General features: G+C 33.1%; 6 protein-coding genes across 7 annotated transcripts; 3 read left to right on the top strand and 3 right to left on the bottom strand.

The window, feature by feature from the left end:
* The first annotated feature begins 2612 nt into the window (after positions 1–2612).
* LOC119829028 (ultraviolet-B receptor UVR8) lies at positions 2613–4726 on the top strand. The gene is made up of 3 exons (XM_038351424.1): positions 2613–2828; positions 2902–3751; positions 4064–4726. Exons 1-3 carry the CDS (start codon positions 2805–2807, stop codon positions 4315–4317), a joined length of 1128 nt encoding a protein of 375 aa, XP_038207352.1. The 5' UTR covers positions 2613–2804; the 3' UTR covers positions 4318–4726.
* Positions 4727–4866: 140 nt separating this feature from the next.
* On the bottom strand, positions 4867–6317 carry LOC119829215 (coiled-coil domain-containing protein 43). The gene is made up of 4 exons (XM_038351648.1): positions 6115–6317; positions 5794–6021; positions 5386–5531; positions 4867–5211 (listed from the first exon to the last, which is right to left on the bottom strand). Exons 1-4 carry the CDS (start codon positions 6286–6288, stop codon positions 5139–5141), a joined length of 621 nt encoding a protein of 206 aa, XP_038207576.1. The 5' UTR covers positions 6289–6317; the 3' UTR covers positions 4867–5138.
* A 223-nt stretch (positions 6318–6540) lies between these two features.
* Positions 6541–8111, top strand: LOC119829117 (proteasome subunit alpha type-7-1). The gene is made up of 3 exons (XM_038351546.1): positions 6541–6757; positions 6832–7302; positions 7888–8111. The coding sequence occupies exons 1-3, from the start codon at positions 6656–6658 to the stop codon at positions 8062–8064; spliced, it is 750 nt and encodes a 249-aa protein (XP_038207474.1). The 5' UTR covers positions 6541–6655; the 3' UTR covers positions 8065–8111.
* Positions 8112–8140: 29 nt separating this feature from the next.
* LOC119831419 lies at positions 8141–9882 on the bottom strand. Its single transcript, XM_038354789.1, has 6 exons — positions 9458–9882; positions 9247–9388; positions 9055–9156; positions 8890–8941; positions 8451–8718; positions 8141–8290 (listed from the first exon to the last, which is right to left on the bottom strand). The coding sequence occupies exons 1-6, from the start codon at positions 9827–9829 to the stop codon at positions 8141–8143; spliced, it is 1086 nt and encodes a 361-aa protein (XP_038210717.1). The 5' UTR covers positions 9830–9882.
* Positions 9883–10393: 511 nt separating this feature from the next.
* LOC119830829 (protein FAN-like) lies at positions 10394–16449 on the top strand. The gene is made up of 13 exons (XM_038353984.1): positions 10394–10609; positions 10712–11312; positions 11390–11461; positions 11601–11803; positions 12111–12354; positions 12444–12566; positions 12934–13195; positions 13290–13704; positions 13965–14053; positions 14237–14369; positions 14663–14867; positions 15169–15310; positions 16236–16449. Exons 1-13 carry the CDS (start codon positions 10596–10598, stop codon positions 16334–16336), a joined length of 2604 nt encoding a protein of 867 aa, XP_038209912.1. The 5' UTR covers positions 10394–10595; the 3' UTR covers positions 16337–16449.
* Positions 16450–17547: 1098 nt separating this feature from the next.
* LOC119840601 (cysteine/serine-rich nuclear protein 3) lies at positions 17548–20552 on the bottom strand. 2 transcript variants are annotated; one of them, XM_038367299.1, is made up of 3 exons: positions 20467–20552; positions 20008–20138; positions 17548–19841 (listed from the first exon to the last, which is right to left on the bottom strand). In XM_038367299.1, exon 3 carries the CDS (start codon positions 19833–19835, stop codon positions 17625–17627), a length of 2211 nt encoding a protein of 736 aa, XP_038223227.1. In that variant the 5' UTR covers positions 19836–19841; positions 20008–20138; positions 20467–20552; the 3' UTR covers positions 17548–17624. The 2 variants fall into 2 exon arrangements, with proteins under 2 accessions (XP_038223227.1, XP_038223219.1); XM_038367291.1 differs by having other exon boundaries at positions 20008–20512.
* Between the last annotated feature and the right edge of the window lie 840 nt (positions 20553–21392).

Here is a 21392-nt window from a genome sequence, read left to right as displayed (position 1 = left end):
ATTTTCTTAAGGCGGGCAAAGCACCTGTAAGAACTCTATTATTACAAGTGTTTATGGGCGGTAGTGACCACTTACTAGGTGGTAGGTGGCCCATTTGCTCCTTTGCTTGCTCTGATATAAAAAAGGCTTCCAAAATACTCCAAATATTCCAATAAATTAGATTTATGCATTTTATTGAAACAATTATTCACCGATTTGCCCACAAACTACCTGACAAAATTTAAACATACAAGAGTGCCAAATAATTTATATCAGGCCTTGAGATACGTAGTAACCGTTTTTTTTTTCCGATAGTAGATTTTGTGATGTGGTACATTGTACCATACTATACTCAGTACTAATATTAGTACTATAGCCATAGAAGGTTTTTTTTCTCGATATACCTAAGCATAAATCTGATTTGCGTTTTTATCCTCTAGCCGTTAAATTAATCAATTTTTTTATGACTACATACCACATATCGGTCATGATTAAATAACACTGTTGCACCGGCAGCTTGGCTAATGACCTGTTCGTAGCGCTGGACACTGGGATATTGCATATTAGTGCAACCCTAGCGGCAATGGATATGTCGCCGCATGATTATAAAAACAGTAAGATTATAATCTGACTCGCGAGATTGCAAAATGTCAAAAAATGTAGTCCGTCCGTCCGTCCATTTGCTTGCAATGAATCTTTTGTGTATGATGAAGGAATATATTGCATTTATGTATAATGTCGAGCATTAAATTTTCCTACACGTTCGTCATATACAGGTTGCGAGTCGACGGAGCCAAGCCTCCGCGTTTCCCCTATTGTTTGTAGATTTAAAATATATCGAACCTAACCGAACACATCATATACAATGCCCAATTATAAGGTTTCATTTTAATTTTAATGGTTTCGACAGTTTACAATCTCGACACATAAGGCAAAATCAATATGTTACGGATCACAATTTTTCGAAAAAATTATAATCTCGCAGGATGTATTATAATCTAACGGTGTTTACAATTTTACGGTGACGATATAATAAAATTTATGCCGTTGGGAAATACATTATAGGAATCATCACGTACCCATATTTTATAATATACAACCACATAAATTTTACAAGTAATTCAATTAATAGATCCTAATGATATTTGAAAGGAATAGTTGGTTATTTACAATAATAATATATTCATATTAAGAATCTAGTGCTAACAATAATTTACCGTTCTATAATTTTAGAGATCATTTTGATTGTAGATATATCTTATTAAGTCATAGCGTCATTTATCAGTTCATGTTAAGTAGGCACTGAAATAAATGCATTATTATAATAAAAAAGGTACCTACAGTAAGAACATTACATGAGCTAGGTACTCGTTAAAATTTCTTCAAAGCTTAAAACCACTGGAAGAAAATTTTAAATAACGTTATCATCAACCAGTCTTCCTAAACTTACTCGAAAGAATTCCATTAGCACTCTGGCACATTTCATTGTGAAAAGTTAAAATTTCAAAGGGTCAAGTTTCAGAGCGGCATTGTTGCTTCCAGTTTTAATGAAAGTATCACAAAGCAGCTTACGGGGTCGCTGCCGTGCAACTTTTTACCTTTCAAGGAATAAAATGAAAACTCGTAGAGTAGCATAACTGGCTAACTTTTGCACTAAAACTTTTCAGGTTTTCAGGTGAGTTTCACTTCCACTCTAGTAAAGTTGTTAAACGAAAAATTTTAGAATTTACACATAAAATGCGTCTTTTCTGACCGTTATTTTGTAAAAACTTACGAACTATAATGTGCAAAAAGAAAAATTGTATGAAAATGTTGTTCTTTCTCTTTTATATCTAAATTTAAACCTTGCAACTACAAAAAATACCTGATTCCTGAATGTAACTAAATGTGTTTCATGTTAATCAAGAATTAATTACTAATAAAATAAGCGCTTGCTCTAATTTTATCACCGCTTGCATATCTTTGAAGAAAGCGCCATCTAATTCTAACTTGTTAAAGCTACACATACCTCAATGTTCTAAAACGCACGCCTCGGCACGAGTTGGACCAGCTCGCACCGGGGAAGTAACACATCCCTCACAGACAACCACCGTGAAATAGTAGTACGCTACTGTGTTTCGTACGGTGAGTGGGGGAACCGGACCCCGTTACCTTTCTATTCATTCCACCCTTTCCAGACCATTCCTTATTTCCTGTCGTCAATCTTTTCCTTACCCCTGTCCCTTAAAAGCGGTTAAAGCATTCGAGATAGCCTCTGCGAATGTTCATGAACAGTTCGCTTACCACTAGACGAACCACCAGCTCAGTTGCCCACTTAAGACAAGAAAAAGTATAGTACAAGTATTTGTAGTAAAGGATTTTTTAATCCAAATATTCTTTATGTTAAAAAACTCGCAGTTTAAGGTAGTCAACTTAAGTCGAGGGCTTTTTGTTGTTATTTCCCAAGATTTTTTATTATATTACTTTTTCAAAAAAAATGTTCAAAAGCTGATGATGCTGTTTGCGTCCTGGTTACGTATAATTTCTTAAATGAATATGTATTTTCTTTTTTTATCCGTTTCAACTGCCGTTTCTTATTCCCATAGACAAAGTAGGTAAATATCTATGCTTGTGTCAAAGACAAATGTCAAATCTCAAAATCTCAATTGTCATGTCTATATTACGAAATGTGAATTATCACAACTCGTCAATTCTTCACATATCTTTTTTTATTTTTTATTCATTAGTTATTTTATATACATTTGAAGCACATGCACTGTATGTATGGAGATGAGTATAAAATATTTTTCTCAAGTTACTATAAATAAAATAAAACGAGTTCTTTCATGATGTTGACATTATGGACATGGGTGAATATTTATTTTATTTTATACACATTTTTATAAGTGATCAATAAAATATTCAATAGACAGTCCATTTCAGGGCGCAAATTCTCATGGCCAACTAGGCCTCGATAAGGTTAGCGAACAAGTGGATACACCTACTAAAATCTTATTAAATGATTGTAATAACGTTAAAAAAATTGCTTGTGGGGGTGGGCATACACTTCTTTTAGATGATGATGGAAAACTTTTTGCGTGCGGTTGGAATAGTAAAAAGCAATGCGGACTTGAAAATGAAGTCAACAAATTTCAAAGGGTATGGTCCTTGAGTGGTATAAAATTTACAAATATCTCGTGTGGTTGGGACTTCAGTTGTGGTGTTACTGATGATAAATTCTTATTTGTGTGGGGTTCCAATAGCCATGGGCAGTTAGGACTACCTAAAGAGCAGTTTCCTGAATCAATGAAACCTATTAGGTTACATGTAAACGCATGTGCTGTATCAATGGGCTTGAGGCATACTGCTATTATTAATTCTAAGGGTGAAGTGTGGATTACAGGATGTAATAAGCATGGACAGCTTGGGCTTGGTAAAGATGTGCTTTTTTCAGATAGATTTCAAAAAGTACCAGCTACTAATAAACTAACACATATAGTGTGTGGTCAGAATCACACGCTAGCATGGTGCTCAGAGGAAAAAGCTCTGTATGTTTGGGGAGATAACAAGCATGGTCAACTGTTACTGACATCTGACAAGTATAAAAAGATTTACAAGCCTGAGAAAATTGATATTGATGTGAAGCAAAGGGTTAAAAAGCTTCTTAGTGGTTGGACCAATGTTTTATTATGGTTGGAAGATGGCGAGCTTCTTACATGGGGCAGGAATAATTATGGCCAGCTTGGTACAGATAAGCCCTTTGATGGGAGCATCATCCACATAAAGTTACCAGGTAATTTATTTTGTATATTACTCCACATTTGTCCACATAATGGTATATACAGTATTAAACTAACTTGATATCAATCCACCCTTGCTGCAACCATGGTACATATTATGCACTAAGAAATCATGCAACTATCCAATTGTGGAACAATTTTTGAAATCAGTTGACTAGTTCCTCAAATTAACAAATTCAAAAACTTTTCAGTTGAGTTCATCAGTAAAGATTTCGTGTCTCTTTAATAATAATTGTTACAATCAACATATTAGATATGTGGATATTGTACACAATATCAATTTCATGGCTTTTGTAATTTTACAGATGGCAGACAAGTTAAAGATATTGCCTTGGGGTCCGAACATACAATTTGTCTTGCAACAGACAATTCACTGTGGGCTTGGGGATGGAATGAACATGCAAATACAGGAACAACATCAGCAGAATTAGTGTATTTTCCAACATTACTACCTTTAGATCATGTTGATCTGAGAGTGAGCGAAATATATGCTGGTGGTGCACATAACTTTATAGTAACTGAAAATAAAGACAATGAACATGACAGCAGCATGAGTTAAAATATTACGTAGTGATATTGATTTTTTCGTATGGACTACTAGCTTTTTTTGGTGATTCCTTTTTGTTAATATAAGTACATTTAACTGTATAGAGGACTAACTTTTTACTACATTCATAGCGAAGATGTTTAACAAATTTACTCATTCTTCAGTGGTATCCTAGTCTAATGTTTAACATTAATACTAGATACAACAACTTGTTATTGTTTATCCTATAAAATATTAAAATTTATAGAATAAGTCTCATTTTAACAACTGTGATAAAGTATTAAATTTATAAGAAAAACTTTATTTTAATTTTAATATACTATCTAAAGTCCCCATATAATTTATGTTTACACAGTTTTGTAAGCAGTGCCAACATCAAAATGTAATTTTTTACTATTATGCCTGTTGTATTCTTGAATATTTGAACTTTTATCAAAATCATTAACGATACATAGACAAAGATAGCTATATCATATGAATATTCATAGTCCTGGTGAGCTCAATTTTAAATTTCGAAACACTAATATTACAATATTATGGTAGGTAAATAATATATAAAAATAAATATTAAAACTATATTTAACATCAAATAATATTGATATGGATAATATGTGTAACAAAAAATTTATTGATACATTAAAAATACTTATAATTTTAGAGAAATCATAGCTTTTATGACAAGGTTACATTTTTATCACTAGCCATTATTAAAAATACATTTGCATTGTAAGGCGATACTTAATACTTAGACTGTTTCTTATCAGTTTTCTGCCAAGACAACAATTAATAAACAAGGGCAGTTTAACACAACTGCTTGCCACTTTTTAGCACTTTCACCTTTTCCTTTCAGATTTTTGAGTCTTACGTTTTTCTTTTTTCTCTTCTTTTAATTGTTTTTGTTTTTCTCTAGAATTGTAAAACATATTTTAGGATTAATTATCATATTGTTTACATATAAATTTTCAATATACTACTACTATACTATAAGACTTGAAGAATATCAAACTATGCTTCATGTAAATTAGAATTAGAAGCAATAAAATAATATTTAAATGAATAAATTTTGGCATAAATAAGTACCTGTCTTCTCTATCCTTTTCTTTCTTCTTTTGTGCTTCAAGTCTTGCTTGTTCACGTCTTTCTTTAGCTGCTGCAGCTACATCCAAGGCATTTGTGTTCTTAACTAAATCTGCACCCTCTGAATCATCCACAGTTCCTACTTCTTCCTGTAATTTAAAATTAAAAATAATTTAAATATAAAAATTTGTATTTCAAAAAGTTATTTTAGAAGCTTTTCATCTACAACTTGGTCCGCTTAATCATAGGAAAACATTCAGTGCCATATTTTCCTCCACATAGTTCTAATTTTTTTCAGTTTTCAGATTTTCAGTTCAGATGTTTTAGCGTTTAGAAAAGACAGACAGATAGACAATGTAACCTATACAAATAGATATATTAATTATAAAATAAATAAAAATTAAATGCCACCTCATTATCAGAGAGCTGACTGTACTGTGATAGAATGGCCTCACGTATCTTCTTTTCTTCGTCTGTATATTCCCTTCGAGTTGTAGTCGCTAGTGACTGAGATTCTAGCATTTTGGTTAATTGTATATCAACATCTATATTGGATACTTGCTTTGGACTCTCTTCGTTTGGTTTGCACGACTCCCATTTTTCAATTATTTCGTTAACGTGTATAGTTATATCGTTTTCCTGTCGAGTACATGATTCGAGTATAAATATTGTATCAATTAAATCAATGAAATATATCATTAATTTAACCAATAAAAATACTTTGCGACTTACCACAATTTCAGACAATAGTTCTTCTAAAGCATCTTTTTTCTCATCGACGGAATCTTCGCCTTCTAATATACCTGAAATATAGGATCCAAATACTCCTTCATCAGTCTTTAAAGACTTTAATTTATCATTTAACCACGGCTCGAAATCCGTCATGACAGCCGCCATGTTGCTCATTTGACAGTTCTGTCTCGGTTTTATATTTCAAAATTATTTGAGCAGACGAGATGTTTAGGTACTTTATTAGTAACTTCTTACAATATTATTGCAAGTGAGAAAAAAAAACACAAGGTATACATTTAAATATTAAGAAAATGTTTTCAAAAATTATTGTGATGTTTTTTTTTTATAATAAATTCTAATAAATCGCTACAGAGAAAATAAGTATACACGCCATTAGTATTACTTTAGCCAGCTCTTGGCACAGCACTATTCCATATTTGACATTTCGCCTTGTCATTGTATTAGCGGTGCATCGGTTATTACTAAGCAAATTCAATACATACATATTGTTTTACTTGTTACTAGTTTTTAAACTTTTAAAATGTCTGCTCGTTACGATAGAGCTATTACAGTCTTTTCACCAGACGGTCATTTGCTGCAAGTAGAATATGCTCAAGAAGCCGTTCGTAAAGGATCAACTGCTGTATGTACTTTTGTAGTTGCTTGAATTGAGAAAAGCAATTTAGGGGATTAATAAAAATGTATGGTTCATTTTAGGTTGGCGTAAGGGGTAAAGATGTTGTAGTGCTGGGCGTTGAAAAGAAGTCGGTTGCTAAACTTCAAGAGGAAAGAACAGTAAGAAAAATTTGTCTTCTGGACGATCATGTGGTTATGGCTTTTGCCGGTTTGACGGCAGATGCTCGTATACTTATAAACAGAGCTCAAATTGAATGCCAGTCTCACAAATTGACAGTGGAAGATCCAGTCACTTTGGAATATATTACAAGATATATTGCTGGACTGAAACAAAAATACACACAAAGTAATGGTCGTCGTCCCTTTGGTATTTCATGCCTTATTGGAGGCTTTGACTATGATGGTCATCCTAGATTGTTCCAAACTGAGCCATCAGGTATTTATTATGAATGGAAAGCAAATGCAACTGGCCGATCAGCCAAAACTGTGCGAGAATTCTTAGAAAAGAATTATACTCCTGAAGAAGTTGCCTCAGAAAATGGAGCAGTTAAGGTAAGACTTACCCTTTTTATATAGGTTGTCAGCTAGTGGAGTGGTTTGTTTATATTTTACCTATTGAAAATTTAAAACATTTGTCAAAATGTTAAGGGGACTGTACCTTGTCAGTTGGAAACTGAGCCCTATAATACATTTTTTTTTTTATTAACAAAATGAGAGGAAACCACAATTCACTCACAATACTGGTAAAAAGATAGCTCTTCAAATTTCATACAGATGAGCCTTTATTTGGGTGAAAAAGTCAGACACATCCATCCAGTCATCCACACAAATTTAATAACATTAGATTGATTACAGTCTTACTTTATACAAAAAGTTTATGGGTAAAGCATGCTTTGGACTAAAACTGAAAAAGAAAAAGCCTATTTCTTTTTCCTTCATCTTTCCCTGTCCATACCTTCTTTCCAATTATCAATCCTTTCCTTAAATAATCTCTTATTAATAGTCCAATGCTGCATAGAACCTAATTGTAGCTTTTCCATTTTATTGTGTTACAACAGTTTTAGATTTAATTAAGGTTAAGTGACTTAAGATATTGTATTTATAATTGCATTTTAAATATTTTTCATTTCATCATAGCTTGCTATTCGGGCCCTCCTTGAAGTTGTACAATCTGGTCAGAAAAACCTTGAAATTGCAGTCATGAGACGCAACCAGCCCATGCAAATGTTAGATTTGGATACTATCAACTCATATGTTACTGTTATTGAAAAAGAGAAAGAAGAAGAAGCTGAGAAGAAAAAACAGAAGAAGTAATTTTATTTTGTATTTTTTATGATTAATACACGGCATAAGGAATATAATAAATGTTTATTTTAACCACATAGTGAACTTATGAATTAAGTAAATCAATAGTTTGAGATATTTGAGAATAAAGTTCCTTCAAATTGGAGACACTATCTTGACTCGAGCTCTTGTTAATCATTATGTCATTAAACATCTGATCCCATTCTCCGTGATAATGATTGGTATTGTCATTGGACTACAAAGAAGATGAAATTATTATATTCAGCAGTTATTTCTATATTGGCATGCATTAATATTTATATGATTATCTCCACTGAAGGTCGAACATTTTTGGTTTTAAATTGATAATAGGAAATATTATTTTCAAATAGTAATAACTATACGCTAAACTATACCTCAACAAAGCTGATATCATCGTTTTGGTCGTTGCTCACTGATGGCAAAACACAATTAAGAGAATTATTATCCTTTTCCTTCTTTTTGGTAATGCCTTCATCTATATCACTTCCAATATTGAATTCAGCTAGCAATTCAACACCCGATTTCTCTTCAGTGGGTTCAGAATCAAGGTCTGGCATGTTTAAAAACTGAGCTGGATAATTATCATTAACTTGCTGACATGAATCATCGGAGAAACTGATGAGATTATCTTGTGTAATATCTCTGTAAACATTTTTTTATATTAAGAATAATGAATCTACTAATAAAAACTACAGGACCAATTTTAAAAATCTTGCACCATTGGTGCAATGTGGACCCTGAGTTCTATGGGCTTTTTGATATGTAGCACAGGCAAAGGTGTGCAGATACCACTTCCTACTAATACTAACTTACCCATAACCAACTCCACTTATAGTATCATTTTCCTTAACCACTCTCTCCATACCTGTAGGAACATAAAGGAGTAAGGGATTGGGTATAGGATGGATTTTATGATTGGAAATAAGAGTAAAGTGAAGGCAAAATATATAAATAAATGGTAAGGATTTAGGTAAGGACCTGTATGTTGGAACTCTTTCTGGATATCTTTAGCAGTATCATCACAAGGTATAAGCCAATCTAGTTCAATACTTTCTTCATCTTGATATTCATCTTGTTCATCTATATAACAATTGAAGTATAAAATAACATATCTGTGAGAAACTTTCAAAGTTAGAAGTAGAATAATAAAACAGAGTATTATTGAAGTACCCTCAAATTCCATATTCAGTGATGGTTTTGGAGAGGTTTGAATGTATAAATCTTGAGATGCTTTTTTGAGTGCAATTTGTAAGGCTCTTCTTGCTTTTTGTAATGGTGTCACATAAACATTTTGGTCATTTCCATATAAACTCTGAGAAAAAAAGGAAAAGTAATTTTCAACGTGACAATGTTAAATTATAAATTTATAAAGAACACAAACCTTTGGCTTGAAATTTTTTTTTATGGTAAGTGCCTTTCTGGTGATCTTGTTTAGTAATTCGGGTCTTCCAAATTGAAAATAGTCATGAATATATTCATGCATATATGGATTACTCGAATTGCAAAGCGGATCTTGTAAATGGGATGTAACTTTGCGGAATCCGTATAAATTTAACTGTCTTACGAAGCTAGAGATGTTGGTTGTTTTAAAAATGGAATGATTACATTGTAAATAGGTATGCAAAACTCGATAATTTAGAAGAATAGTGCGTCCAGTACCGCCCCACAATATTGCATCGGTATGTAAGTCCAATAAATACCAAAGTTTCTGAGGAAAACGCATCTGTCTAATAGCATTTGTAACTTCTTGCATGATATTTTTTTATAATATTCATACAATTACTACGAAGAAACTATTTCTGAAACTAATTGCGTGTAAATTAAAACTCGCGCCTTTGGTCTGAATGACATTGCGGATTTCCATAGTTACGAATACGTCTATGGTTACGACCAAATATTATTATGTATTTTTTTTTGAACGTACAATCTGAAAACGCAAGTAATAGGTACCTTCTTAGGTAATCATATAATTGATATCATAATAGTCACTTGTATACAATGTATCACAATAATAAATACATAATTACAAAAACTGAATTACAATTATCACCACGTACATATACTTTGTTGGTAATATGATACTAAAAAACAGAACAAAATATTTAAACACATATTTTTAAATATCATATTAAGCGAGAGGTATGTAGTATGTACTGCCCGTAGTATTATAGGTAAATACTTTTGTCATTAGTCAGTTAAATAAATTATCTGTATTTGATAATGACATTCATGATAATTCACGTACTGCTACTTGTACTTATTATTCTGTGGTACTGCTTTATTATGTCATTACTCATTTGTCAAGTACTGTGAACTGTCATAAATATTGCATCGGCATTCGCAATCGTTTGTTTTTGTTTGCCTGGGAAATTGGGAATTATGAGTAGTATAGACATATAAGTTGTGTATTTTATTGATATCATCGAAATAGAACCTAAGCAAAGTTTTAAGAGTTAAAAAAACTAATTTGGGTACAAGACTTGTTTATGCAATAAATAAGACTGTATCAAAACAATACAATGAATAAATCAAGGTATGTTTTCCATTTTGTTGCTGTCAGTTTTCTGTTCTTTATTTTCAAATGACCACTCATCTGTATAAATTGATACGCCTTTTTGTTAACTTGTTATTTCAGGTTCTCTATGCTGCTCTTAGAGCCAGGAGAAATATATTTCGAAGATTATTCTTGTACGATGAATGATAACGAGACATTAAAAGGTGGAATTTTAACAGCGGGTCGTCTGAAAATCTGCTCCAAATCTCTCGTATTTGAACCTAGGGATTGGGAGACACCACTAATAAAATTACATTTAAAAGAATGTGTACAGATATCGGATGTAAGCGTCTGTGATAAGAAAAATGTGATAAGAGTTGAGATGAAGCAGTATTGTGAAATGTTAGAAGATAATATTTTGGCTCCCTATAAATTTAAATATGAGAGTAAAGACTTTTTCTTCTTCTTTGACTTTGTTTCTGTTGATGAATGTTTGTCCCAAATGCTGCAGTTGCACAGAGCATCCTCATTGCACGCACCAGAGCACAACAGTATGATAGCTACTATAATGCACTCTAGATACATGAGAATGGTGTTTGATCCAGTAATGATGGATGATTATACAGAAGAAATACTGTGTGAATTACAAGTTGAAAAAATATCACCTCTAGTTAGGCATCAAGGAAAATTAGCTCTAACACCTACAACTCTATATTTTCAGCCCTTTAATAACATTGAATGTGTAAGTGATAAGTATAGAATAAAATAGCATACCATACCTTACCATAATACTATTTATATTTTTTCCTTTTCTTCTAGAGTCCCATTTTGAAAGTGAAGCTTGCACATGTTAAAAGAATGTATAAAAGAAGATTTTTACTCAGGCAAGTTGTATGTATCATTATTATGGTGTTTGTTATGCTTTTATCTTTAATATTAGATAATATTGATTAAATTTTATTGATAATTTTTTAAGTTTGCTTTTTCATTTCATTATTTGATTTAAAATTTATTTTGAATGTAATTTCAGGGTCTGGAAATATATAGCTCAGAGAATAGTTCAATGTCACATATTTATTTAACATTTCAAAGTATAGAGGATAGAAATAAGGTATACAATATTTTAGAAGGGTTACCTGATGTGAGGCTTGAGAGAGTTCATGTTGAGGAGATGACTCTGCAATGGCAAAATGGAATTGTATCTAATTATGATTATCTGACATATCTTAATTGGTGTGTATTTTATGATCATTGCTTATTCAATATTAATTTTTGTCAAACTTTAATAGATGTGAGCAAAAATTTTATCCTAAAAGATGATCAAGGACCAATATTTACTTGAACAGAATAATTTTTATTACCTTGGTATATACAACTTAATTTATTATTATTTATCTTTTAAGCTAAATATAAAATAAAATGTAAAAGACTGAATTTGTATGTAAAAGAATAAAAATTCATAGCATTCTGATAATCGCTAGTTTTTTTGAAAAATTTCCGAAGGATATTAATACACACTTATAATATGAAATAAATTCAGTCTTGCAGATCGGAGTAAAAATGATCTCACACAATATCCAGTTTTCCCATGGGTAATAGCTGATTACACGTCGGATATGTTAGATTTTAATAATACAGACACATTTAGAGATTTATCCAAACCAATGGGTGCCTTGAATCCAGATCGGCTGGAAAAATTGCTAGAGAGATACCATGAAATGTGTGATCCTAAGTTTTTATATGGTTCACACTATTCTGCACCAGGTCTTGTTCTATTTTATTTGGTAAGAATATGTACTTATATATTAGGTAAGAATATATATTTAAATATACAACTATACAATCATCAAATGAAATAATTTTTGTATTCCAGGTCAGAAAATACCCACAGTATATGCTATGCCTTCAGAATGGAAGGTTTGACCATCCAGACAGGATGTTCAATTCAGTTAAAGATGTTTATAACAATTGTTTGAGGAATATGTCTGATTTTAAGGTAATAAATTGTTTGGATACTAATTGAACAGTATAGTAAATTATCACTATTCAGAGCCAGTGAAAGATTTGGATTTTTTAAACCGCTCTCCCTCTTCTTGTTGCATGTTTTTCCATTTTACGAACTCCCTTCACTGTTATCAGACATTTTAAATCGAAGAAAAGACGTCATTTTGATTTTAAGATCAAGTTCGTCAATTTTAAAACCGCATCATAGCACATATCTATCTTAAAATGTTTGTCTGAAAGCTTTTGTCCCCCCCTGCCCCTTGTCTACAATGTCACATGTCGGTGACCTACTTTTTCCTACCTCCCCTTAAACATGTGACCTAATTAATGGATAACCCCTTATAGTTAATGCTTTTCAGGAATTGGTTCCAGAATTCTATGACACTAGTGACAAAGGTGACTTTTTGGTTAATACTTACGATATTGATTTCGGTGATCGTCATGATGGGGCCAAAGTTGACAGCGTGAAACTACCAGCATGGGCAAGTTCACCAGAAGACTTCATTTGCAAACTGAGAATGGCATTAGAATCTGATTATGTATCCAGGCATTTACATTTATGGATTGATCTCATATTTGGTTATAAACAGCGTGGTGAAGAAGCTGTTAAAGCATACAATGGTTTGTATTATGTTATAACATTTTAGATTTTTTAAATATGAATCTGTGGGTTGTATATACAGTAGTTTATTAGTACAATAAAAATAATTTTTAGTCTTCCATCATGTTTGCTATGAGGGTTCCGTCGATCTTGAGAGCATATACGATATGAATGATAGACACGCTTTGGAAGTGCAAATTATGGAGTTTGGACAGGTGCCTAAACAATTGTTCACGAAACCTCATGTACGGAAAATTCTAACTAAAATAACTAAGCCTCTACATAACTCATTGGCTCATGACTACAAAATGGAATGTGTTGATGAAATTAAGCTGCATAAAGAGGCAGTTACGTGCGTGCTTCGAGATGGTTCCAGAATTATATCTGTTGGGAAGGATGGGACGCTGAAAGTGTATGATACAGAAAGCAAGAAGCAAATAAGGAGTGTGATACTTAGTACGACGCCGTTGAGCTCTTGCGTGATGATTGACGAACATACTGTTGCGGCTGGCGCTTGGGATAATGAAATGTATGTATATATTAAGCTTATTCTTCAGTTTCAGTTATTGTAATTAAAAAAAAAAATGTTGTAGTAAAAATAAATGTAAGAGGTTTACCGGTTCACACATAAAAAGTACGTGAGCTATATGCTAATAATCATTGCTGTCCATAGAGCATTTGATGTGAAAAACATTGAGGATGTATTGCGCCTTTTAGAATACTACTTACAGATTTATCAGAAAATCTGTGTGAATTCTTATGAAAATTTTAAGGCTATTAATTTTCTAGATACTTATACGACGTGGAATATGGGAGGGTGGTTGAAAGTTTTCGAGCCCACGATGATTCTGTTAGTTGTCTCCTTTGGCTGGACAGAGGTAATTTATTTAGAATAATGCATGTCTGCAATTTGTATTTTTTTTTTATTCATACATACATCATTAGATATCGCTTCTATTTAATATTTGTTACTCAAAAATATGTACTTTTAGTTGAGTTAACACCAAAATACTTAATTCTCAATGAAATAATAATTTAGTAATGCTATTTATGCTTTTCAGAGCGGCTTTTGATATCAGGAGGTTGGGATTGCGTAGTACGCGTATGGGGTAGCGTGGGGAAGGTGGGGCAAGCGTTAAAAGGACTGAAGGCAGAGTTTGACCACGATGGGAAGATAACCGTCCTTTCCTACAGGTAAGCGTAATTTGCAGTGTTACCCTATAATCATTTAAAGGAGTAAAATTGTATTGTTATATCCCTAGTTGTGTCACTAAGACTACTAACTAACTAGTCACAATAATTTCAGTTTGACAATTTACTTAGAAAGCTGCGTTATTTCTAAACGTCAGGCTATATTTTATAATAAGCGCTTTTTTAAAACAACACCGTACTCTTTATTGCTGACGTAAATCCTAGAAAAGCTTGATTATGCATGAGAGTAATAAAATGCCATTGATTCATATATTGCCGTCGTTGTTTCCTTGCAGAAGACGCAATTACGAGTTGGACATACTAGCGGGAACGACCGACGGCGAAGTATTTATTTGGGAAATCAAGTCGAAGGATCTCCTGAATAAAATAAAGATACACTCGTCTCCAGTATGTGGAGTCTCATTTCTTTCTGCCGATAGAATAGTAACTCTGTGCGAAGATGGTGATATGACAGTCACTGATTTGAGTGTATTGAATACGGTAAGTAATTAGAACTGTGCTTAAGAAATTATAATTATAAAAAGAAATTGTGTTTTTAAGGATATTTCACAAATTATATTTTCCACTTCACATTTTAGTATCTATATTATTGTTGGGTTAGGTTAGAAAAAAAGAAGAATTACATTACACATACAAAAATCTTGGAGCTCAGATAAAAAAAATCTTACTTCATCAAAATATCTTAGTTGGCACATTCAATGGCGACTATGTACTAATATTGTATCACCTACTGAATGTGTAAATCGATGTTTTTGTGTATATGTAAAAATTTTAAATACAGGTGTTCGAGAAGCGCGCGTGCTCGGCGGGCCGCGCGCTGTGCAGTGACGGCGCGAGCGCGGTGTGGCTCGGCGCGCGCGCGCAGCTGCTGCTGTGGGACATGCTCACCGCCACCCGCCTCGCTGAACATAACGTGCACGATGGTATGCCCTATGTGTGATTGGCCCGTGGTTTAAAGCAGTTGCGTAGCGTGGATCGGCTGCGAAGACAATTTTTCCGCCCTCCTAATGTATAAAATACGGGGAATCCCCGAAACTCAGTATAGACGGTGTTGCCATTCGCTAATAAAAAAAAAACATTCAAAGATTTCTAACAGAGATTCCCCAATTCGTCACCGAATAAGTAATGAAAAATTCCGTGCTCTTGTCGAATGGTCTGAATTTACAGTTGTCTTAAAAATATAAAATGGTTAAAAGATTTAGAAAATATATTTTATTATTTACTGTGAAATTTTGCCGCCCCCTAAAACGTGCCGCCGCGGGCGGGCCGCTCCCCCCGACCCCATTGGTTAAACCTAGCCTATGTGCTTACTCATAACTAGAAATGTAAAGACTATAGACTACTGCTATAGTTTTTTTGTTTTACAATTTGGTTCCCCTGGCTTCACCCGCGGTAAAAGGGCTGATATCCAATGACTACTTTCTCGTTATTATTTTTTATATCAACCTCTTTGTATTGTTTCTCTCTCGTACATTACTGTAATTGAGTCACTTTTATACGATAAGCTTAATCATATTATATGGAAGTTTATGGTGGGAGATATTATGTAATGATTTTTATACATTTAAGCATTTTTTTTCCTTTCATAACAATCTTCAGATAATATCAAACATAAGCCAAAATATTACTTCTTTTATCGTAACTTGACTACTATAACTTCAATCGGAACAGCAATTCATTTTTGTATAAATAAGTATATTATAGATTTTTTATGTATGGGGAATGTTCTGTTTCTTTTTTTTTAATGACAAATCGTTATGCGACCACGTAAATTGTGAAATTGTTATTATAATGTCGATTTCTTGCATTTATTTTGAATTATACATAGTTATTATTGCATTGTTTCAGATATGGTTCAGAGTATTTTCTTCGATGCAAAATCAGGAACGCTTATAACCGCCAGTGCGGATAAGTCAATAAAAATATGGAGTCTCAATAAAAATTCTTGACAACAAAGTTATGCTTCAAGTTTCCAGAGTATTAGTAGAGTTAGATTGAGCTATGATATTGTTCACATGTATCTCAGTTTTGTATAACTATAAAAATATAGTATTTTATTATATAATTGAGTTTTAATTTATTTTAATGTGTATCTCAAAAAATTGGTAAATATTTGTTAACTCCTACACTACTTTATTTCCTCATCTATTTGTAAAGCTATTAGGTACTTTTTCAAATTTTGGCTTAGAAAGTTAAGATACATACTGATTGAATATGCTTTTAAATTTTGTTATATGAAAATAAAGTTTTCTACATCAACGTTTTATTCTGACTACAGAAAAATCGATCCATGTTATTTAATACGTTAAATATTTAATTTGTCTGAAAAACCCAATAAATACCTTAATCCTGTTTGTACTGCACTCTTTGGAAAAAATAGAATGTGAGAATTTATAAAAAGCCATTACAACATTTTTCCTCTATATACACTTCCTTTTCCAACTAAATTGCGAACGCTTACTTCATAGTCTTTCATTTTGAAAGATTTAATTTTTTGGCATTTTAGCCTTAGTTGTAGCGGTGTGTCGAAGGGTTATTTTTAAAACAGTTTTTCTCATATTATATTATGTTCCCTCCAATGACTATTCCTTATTATTCCCATTAATGTTCAGACATTGATATGAATGAGAGAACTTTATTCCAGCATATGTTTAATATTAATCAACCCGGATACTTTTATGTATAGTAACTTTGTTTTTTTTAATTTTAGTGCATAATTAATACTAACATAATATTTCGAAACAGGTTTTTAATTATATGTTCAAATGAGTTTAGACTTGAATTAATTTAAAATAAAATGAACTTATTGTGCTTCATATTACGTTATAAATACTGGTGTGATAATAGTTTAGGAAACGCTACTTTCACTAAGTATATCAAACTACGGAAAATAATATTATGCATGAAATGATAGTTTTTTTTAGTTAGCAAGCATTGGACGTGGAAACACTAGTGGATGTTTCAAAATAGATGGCTATTTTATACTGTAAAACCACAGTTTTTTAATACAATAACACATAAGTAATAGTGAGTGATTTACATATTTTTGTTTACAAGAATACCAGAATTTAGATAAGTGAATCTGAATTTTTATTCAAGCATTAAAGTGTAACCAACAATAAATATGACTTAGCAAAAATGACAAAAATAAAATAACATCGAATGTCCAATTAATATAATTAAAAACTTAATAACATGATAATTCATTGAAATCATTAAATACAACAATTAATTCATCTACACAATAACAGACTCTACCATTGTCTTCTTGATGAGTTCCCCGAAGTTTTCGGTAACTTCACTGGCGTCACCTTCTGACGACGTTTGCGTCGGCTGCGATGACGCATCGGAAGCATCCTGCGTTGTTTGCTCGCTATTATCCAAGTTTAGCAACGTATTCTGACTGAACCAGTTCTCATCATTATCTACAGATTGCAACTTATTGCTAGTTTGATATGGCATCGACATGAGCGCTGAATAATTTGAATCAGATTTATTTTGGGTACTTACACACGCAGATGTATTTTTATACATATCGTAGTGATTTTGTGCTATGCCGTGGTATTGTAATGAGTTATGCTCCACGCTTGAATTAGATTTACACATGTACTCTGTTGTGTATGTGTGTCCATAAGGGTTGAACATTGATATGTGGGAATTTTGAGCAAACTCTTCAAAACTTGTAGCAGAATAGCTCTGTAATGATTTAAATGCATGGTTATCATGCTGCTGTTCATAAGTGTAATTGAGATCACACGAATATCTTTGTATGCTATTAGACACATTAAAGTCCATATTGTTGGTCAGTGGATAAGGTGGGCCTTTGCCTTGAAGTATACTAGACGTATAGGGGTCATGGTTGCGATGATTCGATTTGTCACTGAAATTTAAGATGTTTTGTTCCTTTTCATTCTTTTGGTTCATGTTTTCTTCATGAATACTTCTCGATGTGCTAGCGCTATTAACATCACAGTGAATACTGTTAAAAGCTCCAGTATTAATGCAATTATCTATTTGAGGAGTACGCACAGAATTTCGATTATGCAATGTGTTATTTTCGACATTTTGTGAATGTTCTTTATTATAAGATGACGTGTGTGGAGTACACGAAGTTGAATTATTAATATTATGAACCGAAGCCCATTGCCGTTTAGCAGCTTCCTGGTTTTCTTCATTTTTCTTTTCGAGACCTAATCTCATTAGTGTGTTTATAAAATGAGTTCTCACTCTTATTGGGTTGAACTCAATTCGTCCCGATGTATTACCACACCCGTCCCTCGAACAGCCACATGGAAAATTAAGTCTATCAACTTGACATTTTATGCCTGCCATGCTACATGAACAACTATCGGGATTGCAAACACCTTTGCACGCACACCCACAAAACTCTCTTGATGTCCGTATATCCCTACATTCATCCTTTTCATATCCCTCTATTTTTCGCACTCCAGCTGCTCGTAATAAGGCTCTCCTTTGTCTTGTGGGGACCGGCTGTAAAAAATAGTAGCTATCTAAATCTAGCTCAGATTCTGAAATATCGCTAGTTTCTTCTTCCGTGTCACTGTCTTCACTAGAGGATAGAGATACGCCTTGAATTGAATGCCGTTCACTTTTTAGTTGTTGTAATATCTGACGATGCAATCTCCTCTGTTCTAAAGCATGTTCAGCTAAAGTAAACTTCTGTATGTGACTATGTTCCCATTCCATTCCAAGTGTAGATCCCCCTTGTGATGGCACACATGAAAATCCTTGCGCTCTTGGAAAATAAAAGACTGTAACATTATCGAATTTTATTGATTCCTTTTTCTTCTTAATTACAGGATCATCGATATTCGCGCCTTCGCATTTCCTTTTGAGACATCGTTTAAGGGGTTTTTTCACTTCTGTGTCTGGAATTTGTCTGTTGTTTTCCTCATCAGTATTTATATTTACAGAACTTTCCTCATGTGCGGCTTCTTTATTGGTACTCTCTCCGTTACTGGGCAGGGGAAGGCAGGGCAATGCTAAATTGAAACTGGGTAACTTTACATCTTCTACTGTTTCTGATCCCAGACCAGAATCACTTCCATCAGAACGGTCTTGACCGTCCTCCTCTCTATCAATAAGTGCACCGTCTGGTGGGAGACTACCTAAGGCAGAGTCTTCGCTGTCAGCTGATGCCGTGTCCGTTTTTATATCATCAATATCACTTAAAGTGTCATTATCTTCTAATTTTTCAGCATAATCTACTTTACTATCACTACTCTCATAAAACTGAGAGTTGATATTATTAACAATGTTTTGATCGTCATTACTGCTAAGATCTTCACTGTTACCGTCACTGTCACAATTCTTATCATTTATCACAGGTAGGGCCGATTCTTTCTCTTCCATTGTAACTGCAGATTGATGATTATTTTCTAAATATTGCTGGTCGTTGATGGTATCTATCGCCTTGGTATTGTCCATTTTAATCTGAAATTTAAGAAAAAATAACTTAATAAAGTCGTAAGATTATTCAAAACTATAAAAATAAAATGATATACTAGTACAGGGTAGTACATGGTGCACCTGATGCCTCTGGGTGTCAAGGCGCGGGGAATATTATAAATCAAACAAAATGATAAAACCAAACCGGTACCTGTTACAAAGGCTGTGTCCTCGTCGCACCTCATCGGCATGCATTTGATTGTATTTTCCAATCCATGATCGTCAAACAGCTCGCGTACTCTACCACACAATTCGTACTATTCATATCATAATTCAGCATTGCTGCAAATATTTAGTCATAACTTTTAATTTGTACGTCAATGTTTAATTTTACACAAAAAGTACTTTATAACACTGCACAATAAGGTTCTTTTCAATTACACACGTCCTGCAACGCGACGATCTGTTCTCTATTTATTTATTTTCAACCTTATTATGATAAAGCTGTTCCACTGATACCACTGTTTCGTTAAACGTAGAGGAAAAGACAGATTACATTTCACAGTTTGCACAAATGTAATTATAAATAATGTTACATACAACTAAAATGTCATGATTTAAAGCTACGGAGAGAGCTCACTTTTACTGCACCCGAACACGGTATTCCTACCTCGCGTAATCGTGTTGGACGACTCTCGAGCGACGCAGGCAAGTTTTAATACGGCATGTATGAGGAATGTTGTTATAAGTCGTAACGTCTGTGTTCCAACAGCCCTTTTCAACTTGGCAGCGTTATAATTGGTTTGTTCGACGTGACGTTATGTCCCCCTTCACGCTTCACCCCGGCCTTGCGACCCTCCTCACCGCGTTTACCCGTCGGTCTCGCGCAAGCGCGAACCGTTTCTTGACTAGGTAATAATACCAAATCTTAAATTAAATTTCCCTTCATACAATCTCGTTCCGTTAATAACGTTTTTATTTTTGTGTCTTGTTTTTGTGTAGAGAGACGCAAGAGTAGGTAGATTCTTATTAAATTTCAACGAATACTTATTTTAATACTTTTTTATACGTTAATCGAATAGTACAAACTTAACGCATATCTATAAAATATATAATCGATAATAATGCATTAATTTTGTTACGAGCGCGCATATCATACCTACGTAAGAATAGTTCTTAGAATAATTATACTTCAAATTACATAACTCGACCAAAAAAATATTATTGTCCTATAATAAGGGATAGATGAACGTATCAACTATCTAGTGATATTTTATAGTTGTGAATTTTTTACTACAACCTTTCCCTACAATCTAAAGTATGGTTCTAAAACTCAAGTTTTGCCTATATTCAAGCAAAAGCAACTTAGCAACAAGAGTTCACAACCTTTCGCTCTTGGGGATCTCGCCTATATCATCATTGCACATCACTTTTATTGCTCCATAGCTCTATACAAGAGTATAATTCCATTACGCATTGCTATGATGTTGCATATTAAATGTATTTGCCAAATTTTTGACAGATAATATTAATAGACGCAACCATTCAAGGAGTATTAGCTATTAAATCTGCAAAATATGTTTTAAGATCTATTTC

This window comes from Zerene cesonia, chromosome 1, assembly GCF_012273895.1.
Source record: "Zerene cesonia ecotype Mississippi chromosome 1, Zerene_cesonia_1.1, whole genome shotgun sequence".
Lineage (NCBI taxonomy): Eukaryota > Metazoa > Arthropoda > Insecta > Lepidoptera > Pieridae > Zerene > Zerene cesonia.
Note: the sequence above shows the minus strand (reverse complement) of the source record. Positions and strands in the feature narration are given on the sequence as shown.